We start from the raw sequence: 8,021 nt of genomic DNA on the forward strand, positions 1-8,021 counted from the left end.
GCCTTAAGGTATACAACATGACATAGTAAAGTATCTTATTTAGCATCGCAATGAAAAATAAGATACAATTTATGTCAATGTTTGAATATAAATCATTCGCTTTACCATCGTTTTACAACACACAAACTCATGTGTTAATCTCTTTGGACGAAACAATTGTGTAGGCACTTGGCTAAGTGGAGTTTATTGGAAACATGAACGCTTTGACACTTACTTTATAAATAAGCAATAGTATGATATGCCTCAACTACACTTCATAATAACCAACTCAAATGCTTTCCAACATGTGCATATATGAATGTGTGTCTTACAAAGAAGGTAATGATTGGTGACATTTACGTCCTTTTCTTTCCGAAGAATATAACTTATTGGGAACTCTACTTATCACGAAGTACTTTTTACTTCTAATAACTTGGATCATAATGTATTTAATAAAAGATTGTACGTGTTTAAAACTGATTTCTTTGATGAGATTTTCATGAGAAATACGTGTTTATGATCTAATCTCAGCCATCTATCAAGGATTGAAGACACTCAATAAATTAAGGACTTTCGGCAGATGAAATTCGTTTAATTAATTGAAAAGGCAGATGCGCTGTTAAATGACATTTATAAGGATGACTCATACAAACAAGCGGATTTATTTCACTTACGACAAAGCGTAGTGCATTAATAATAGTTTTTTTTATATAAATTGTTTCTGTTATCGATTCGATAATATTCAAAATTAGGTTATTTTCTTATTGAGATAACTGTAGATGTATATACATCGTGACAGTAGTTTAATCCGAGTCTGAAAATGTATAGCAAACTGAAACTTTAATGGTTTGAAGATATTTTAACTCATCTGCGCACTAGATTTGAAGATCTTTAATAGTTGTATGTACTTTATTAATATCTGTTGCCATGAAAACGATCTCCGAAACAACCCCATTAAGCCTCATTTAGAGCTGTCATATAATATTTGCCTTTTAGTTATATTCGCTGGAGAAGCAAAATAACAGTTAAAGCATGCCATAATCGTGTTAAGTATTCGCTTTAAAGTTGTATGTTCACGTATAATAATGAAGGAAAATGAAACTCAGTGTAAAACACATATGGCTTTACTCGGTTCAATTGTCAGCCAAACGTAACAAGACTAGCATTATTTATTTTAACAGTTTTCTAATTTGTGTATACTATTCCGGTGACGCACCTGGTGAAGCTATATAAGAATATCAACTATTCATTTTCGAAGTTTATAAAGTTGGTTTTATATCATAACAATTCACAATAATGCATCAATGCCCATTACATCAAAGATTTAAGCTTCCCTATATAAATATTTCGTTAAAACCCGTTGGTAATTTTTGACAATTTTAAATTACGATAAAGCATGCCATTAATGATTGAATCGGATATTTGATACGGCTGGTGTATCTGCATTTATACTCCGGCGGTAACTCATCCATTCAATAGCATAATAGTATACATGCATAGTAAATAATTTATGGTTTCCTGGTTCGATACTAGACAAAAAGTTTGTATATGGAGTTAATGAATGTTGTGGCAACTTAAAGGCTCTATAAAGGTGACAAATCCAATTATTATCCATATCAACTGGTCAAATTTTTACCGGATTTCAGTTACTCTTGCATAAAATATGCTGATAACACAGCTTAGGTACAACGTTGCCACGAATTATGGAAGATATACACGTTTCATAATTGGAAGAAATGTTTACATTTTTGCAACTAACGTGATGTGTAGCCTCAGAGTGGTGACATTTGCTAAAAATAGCCGAAAGAAAATTCAATTTTAACTCTATTTTAAACAACTTTTTACCAGAAGAAAGTAACTTATTAGTTCACAACAAACGTTTTAACCATTTAGAAGAGACCTACTTTGTGAGTAATACCGGAAAATGTTAAAAATCATCGATATATTTTTGGTGACCTGAGTCACTTTCACTTTCTCTTTCCCGAGTAAACAGCGATGTAAATAAACGGTTGGTTTGTAAACACAATTGACTTGGAGGACACTTTATTTTGAGCTCAAAACAAGTTGTATTGCTCATTTTTTTTATTGTAATGTCCAATAGCATATATATATATTGTTTTTTGATAAACTTTATAAATAAAATATGAAAATAATATTTAACAATCGGTAAATAATTACGGATCTTTATCTTTATAGAGCCTTTAAATTATATATAACTAGTCGACACCAACTCTGCGCCATAATAACCGTTCTTACACCGACACTTCTTGCCATAGTTGCATAACTGAAATCAAAAGTGAATAAGAATGCAACTGTACATCTTGCATTCCTATCACATATAATATCGTATCTAAGACTTGCATTTATTTAGTAAAAACAGTAAACACGAGGTACGGAAATATTGTAATAAATAACAACACAATAAAAAGGTGAGTTGGACCCACCCATATTTGGTACACGAAACCTTTACTGATTAATTGTACTATCACAGTGTGAGTTTTCTGAATTACCGCGGTTACTGTCTATACCTTAGACGGAAGCAAATGTCTTCATTGTGTCATCGTTTGTCGTCGTTAGTTGCAAGTCCGATTTCTTAGCTTTTAAAAACCTGAAAACTGCCGCATCCGCGCCAAGAAAGAGTTCGCGGCGCGGAAGAGTATACTTTACATAACGTATGTGCATCATGAAAATAGTCGTAATCGCATAACACAGCTCTCCGGTGTTCCGTTGCTCTACACCGGACACTTAAAAGAACCAGGGACGACTCTAGACTCGGGACGCTTGTTAGCCGCTATCCTGCTTGGTCCCTGGCCTGGGTGTTTGATGGAAAGTGGGTGGGAAAGTGCGACGGCGGCTTTGGGCTCGGATTTAAAACATCTGACGACCTGTTGTCGCAGACAGCGAGAGAGTGGGTGTAGGATCGCTTGTCTCGGTTGTTTCGGCGATGGGAGGCTCGGGACGGGCAGGCTGATTGTTCTTTCCTTGGCGGGAGTCGCGTTTGTTGGGCAACGGTGGGTTCTGCGCGGTGTGAACTGAAACCAGACGAAATTTACTTTCACGACAGATTTACGCGAATAGTTGAACTTCTCACTCCCTTTCCCTTTTCCGCTTCAGACAAACACACAACAGCCATATGCAAGTCGTAAGCATAACCCATACAACTCACTATTATAGCAACCCCACTTTTTTATTACCAGTGAACAGAAAAGTCTGATTGGCCAACGTGCATTCGTACGCATCTACAGGGTACACCATTTACTATAAATGTACCGAGAAAATGTTGATTTCGTCTGTCAAGTTCCACTCATGAAAGCGCACGTGGTGCAACAGACCAGGTGCTGAAACTAAACATAACTATAGATATGCAACTCATTACATGTAGTATTATATGATGAAAAATTGAACTCAGAATTAATGCACACGATGAGAAAGTATTGACCAATGTGTGGACGGGGAGGGAGGGTAAAGGTGTAACACGTTACTGTAAATGCATGAAAATGAATAAAAAATGAAATTTAAATAAATGCAATGAAGCATTTAATTTCAGGAGAATTGTTTTTAAATTGAATGCGGTTTGTTTGATAATTTAATACAATGCTTGTTGATACCAATATATTTATTAGTATAATTATGTTGTGGTTCATTCTTTGTTGGACTCACACAAAGCGGTCGTCATCGTAACGCTGAAACTTGGTTTCTTTGTTTTCCTTAGCGTTAAACTTGATATACATCGAATATCTTTTTTTAAAGATATTTATTGTTTGGACGAAGCTTTATGTATGTAATCATAAGTGGAGTTAGAGTGAATCCTGTATATACTTTTGAGAGATTGTAAATTAAAATCAATGGCATTTTCCTCTTTGATATTTTTTCAAAATCTCACCCCTGTAGACAATTAAAAGTAAATAGTATTGGTGTTTGCATTTTTCGTAATCGTTCGATTGGTCTACGTTAAAAAGTCGTACTCCATTTTATGTGACAGTAATATTATATACATTCAAAGAGTGAACTACTGCAATGCCTTCAGCGCTTTCATTGCTTTATGCAAATGTGGAATACTGGGCTACACTTATTGAGCACCATGTTAAATCTCTGGTATTATATCATGTTCTAATTTTAATTTGATATACATCCACATAAAGTAATCAACATGGTAGCAGCGCAGTGGGAATTTTCTCGCCAGAAAACAGAAAAATAGACACTGTTTCCAACCTTCGATCGAATATTGATCAACGCAAGAAGAAAGATGGCAGAATCGTCATTCAGACTGCCTAGTTTGCTGAACGTCACCGACGGCAATGTGACGGAGAACTTCAAGAAGTGGAAGCGGGAATTCGAAGTCTACATGACGGCCACCGGATCTGACAAAAAGGACGCTAAGGTGCGTGTCGCAATACTTCTGCACTGTGCAGGACCAAATATCCTTGACATATATGATCAGGCAACGTGGGAAGACCCGGATCACAAAAACGAACCCGTCAATGTCCTACAAATGATAGAAATCTATTGTAACCTCGTAAAAATGAAGTTTTTGAATTTCACAGATTCTGGTCAACGCCTGTCCAAGAGCCATTTGACAATTTCTTAACAGAGTTAAGAAAACGAGCCTCAACCTGCAACTTCAAGGACACTGACAGAATGATCCGTGATAAGATAGTATTTACCACATCAGGTAAATTACAAGAACTTTTATTAAGAGAAGACGAGCTTGATTTAAACAAAGCGGTCAAATTATGTCGAGCATATAAACAATCATTGAAACATGTCCAGGAAATAAAAGAAAAAGATGTAAACAAAGTACAGCAAAGTACAGCCAGACCAAAAAAGAACACTGTGCGAAGCAAAACAAGCTTCCAACCAAAGCCGCAATCACAGCCATGTGATTACTGCGGTAAACTCCATGCACGGAAAAAGGAAGAATGCCCTGCATGGGGTAAGAAATGTTCCAAATTCGGACACACGAATCATTTCCAAGCTAAATGCAGAACTAACGTTCACATGGTCCAAGATGAAAATGACGAACTTGAAAGTGATGAATTCTGGTTAGCACAATTTGACTCTAGAACCCGAATAATAGCTACAATGGTAGTAAATGACTGTAATGTGAAAAGTCGACACAGGTGCTGAGATCAACACGATTAACCAGAAATTTGTGAGAAAATCACAGGTCAAAGGTAACGCGTCTACACTAAGAATGTGGAACAAAACGACGATGAAACCACTTGGTTAAGTGACACTTCCTGTAAAAATCCAAAAACTGACAATATTTATGATGTCAGATTTATCGTTGTCCCGAACGACTTCCAGAACCTGTTAGGGTTGAAAACGGTGCAAGAAATGAACCTTATAAACATTAACACAGATGCCTTTGTGGGGAAAGTTAAAAAGATCTTGGTGATCTAGGTGAAGCTAAGCTTTACGTAGAAGAAGATGCCACACCAGTTGTTTTGCCAGTACGAAAGATACCAATCGCCATCCAAGGCCAAGTGAAACAAGAACTTGACAAGCTTGTAGAAAGAGGTATTCTTGTTCCAGTCGAAGAGCCTACTGAATGGGTGAACTAGATGGCCGTGGTACGAAAATCTTCAGGGAGCCTGCGTATCTGCTTAGACCCCCAACCTCTAAACAAAGTGCAGAAAAGAGAGCGGTACAGACTTACCACATTTGATGATGTCTTGCCAAATCTCAACCAGGCAAAGTTGTTCACCAAAATGGATGTCAAAGAAGCATTCTGGCATGTGCGATTAGATAAATTGTCGAGCAAGCTCACAACGATGATAACCCCTTTTGGACGATTCCGATGGTCTAGATTACCATTTGGGCTATGTGTATCAAGTGAGATCTTTGCGAGAAAGCTAAATGAAGCTTTGAACGGTCTCGAAGGCATTTTTTTAATCGCAGATGATATCATCGTCGTTGGCTGCGGTGAAACAGAACAATCAGCAAAGTCGGACAATGAGCGCAAACTGAAATCACTTGCAAAACGATGCTCAGAACAGAACATTATTCTGAATGAAGAAAAGACAAAGGTCGAAAAAAAGTGTTCTTTCATGGACACAGAATAACAGACAAAGGTGTTTTGCCCGATGAGAACAAAGTGAAAGCCATCCAAAACATGTCGAGGCCGAAAAATGTTACAGAGGTTCGACAACTCTGCGGACTAGTGCAATACATGAGCAAATTTCTACCTGATCTTGCGTCGACCATGGAGCCCATTCGTCAACTAACGCGTAAAGATGCCAAGTGGGAATGAACAAATGAGTGCGAAGAAAGCTTTCAAAAAGTGAAAGCGCAAATCACAAGCGCCCCAGTTTTGGCGTACTTTGATCCTGAAAAAGTAGTCGTGCTGCAAGTGGACTCATCGCAACACGGACTGGGTGCATGTCTTCTGCAGGATGGACATCCTGTGGAATTCGCCTCGCGTGCTCTAACCCCCGCTGAGCGAAAATGGTCGCAAATCGAAAAAGAAGCACTAGCAATTCTATATGGACTGACGCGATTTGACCAATACACCTTTGGAATCAAAATAGTAGTGCAGAACAATCATAAACCATTAGAGACTATTTTGAAAAAGCCTTTGGGACAAGCGCCAAAACGACTACAAGATATAATTATGAAACTCCTGAGGTATGGCATCGAGTTCCAGTTTGTGAAGGGCTCAGATCTCGTGATTGCGGATGCTCTGAGTCGTGCATACCCAGAATCAAAGGAAAATGAAACTGCAGATCGGTTGGTCATTCGAAATGTCAAAAATGGTGCATTCGACCAGTTTCCAGATGCAAGAATTCTGGAAATCAGACGTGCAACAGAAGAAGATTCGTCAATGCAAGAGCTTCAGCACTTGATAATCACTGAATGGCCGAAAAAAGTGACATTAGTGCTGAACTCGGACAATATCACCCTCTCAGAGATACTCTCAGTGTGCAAGATGGAGTGATCTTAAAAGGTGAAGCAATAGTTATTCCAAAAAGCCTGAGAAAAGAAATGCTGCAGAGACTGCACAAAGCACATTTAGGTTATGATAGTATGGACAGAAGAGCCCGCGGAACGATCTTCTGGTCGGGTATGAGAGCAGAAATGAAAGAGTTCACGATAAAATGTGTACAGTGTGAGGACAGAAAACCGCCACCTAAACAGGAAAAGTTGAAACAACATAGTGATGGACTACGACCTAGGGACAAGGTCGGATCGGACTTGTTCCAAATACAGAACAGGTTATATCTCGTCGTCGTAGACTACCACTCAAGCTTCATCGAAGTGGATTTACTGACAGCGGCAACCAGTCAGCAAGTGATTGACAAAATGAAGAAACACTTTGCTAGATTCGGAATTCCCAGAGAACTGATAACCGACGGTGGACCCCAGTATATGTCCACAGAATTCCGTAACTTTACACAGAAGTGGGGTATAAAGCATCACATCACATCGCCCCACCACTCAGCATCAAATGGTAAAGCTGAGAGTGCTGTGAAAGCCATGAAGACACTGATCATCAAGTGCCACGAGTCGCGTACGGACCCGATGGAGGCGATCCTGAAACAACGAAACACACCTCGTGCCGACACCAAGAGGAGTCCAGCTGAGATGATGCTGAATCGAAAGCTTCGCACCATGGTACCTTCCAGCGTGAAAGCAGAGCCAAGTTGTGAATCGCGAGTGAATCGTAAGAAATCGGTGAAAAAATGGTCCGATCAAAAAGCGCACGTTTAACCAAAAGTAAAAATCGGTCAATCAGTGTATTTCCATAAGCAGAGCAAAAAGCCCTGGCAGAAAGGCATAGTTGAAAATATCAATGGTGATCGATATATTGTGCGTAGTGAAGAAAGTGGGCTATATGCCAGAAATCGTGTTCATATCCGTCCGACAAAAGTCGAAGTGCAGATTCGCGAGCAATCTCCGCCTCGTTATGGCAATATGAATTCTGAAACTCGTAATCAAAGCGCGCCAAAAACGCATGAAACTACTCGTATGACTGCAACATCTTCAGCAAGCAACACGACAGCAGCCTTTGAATCAGAACCAACAGCAGCTTCGGAATCCGG

At 38.8% G+C, this 8,021-nt stretch overlaps 1 protein-coding gene across 1 annotated transcript; it reads left to right on the plus strand.

The window, feature by feature from the left end:
• The first annotated feature begins 6,963 nt into the window (after nucleotides 1-6,963).
• On the plus strand, nucleotides 6,964-7,689 carry LOC127845987 (uncharacterized protein K02A2.6-like). Its single transcript, XM_052377167.1, has one exon. The coding sequence runs from the start codon at nucleotides 6,964-6,966 to the stop codon at nucleotides 7,687-7,689; it is 726 nt and encodes a 241-aa protein (XP_052233127.1).
• Nucleotides 7,690-8,021: the final 332 nt, after the last annotated feature.

Source organism: Dreissena polymorpha, chromosome 9 (assembly GCF_020536995.1).
Source record: "Dreissena polymorpha isolate Duluth1 chromosome 9, UMN_Dpol_1.0, whole genome shotgun sequence".
In the NCBI taxonomy this organism is placed as follows: domain Eukaryota; kingdom Metazoa; phylum Mollusca; class Bivalvia; order Myida; family Dreissenidae; genus Dreissena; species Dreissena polymorpha.

What these genes read in the sequence shown, in the direction of transcription:
- LOC127845987 (XM_052377167.1), top strand. Translation starts at nt 6,964, where the DNA reads ATGCTGCAGAGACTGCACAAAGCACATTTAGGTTATGATAGTATGGAC.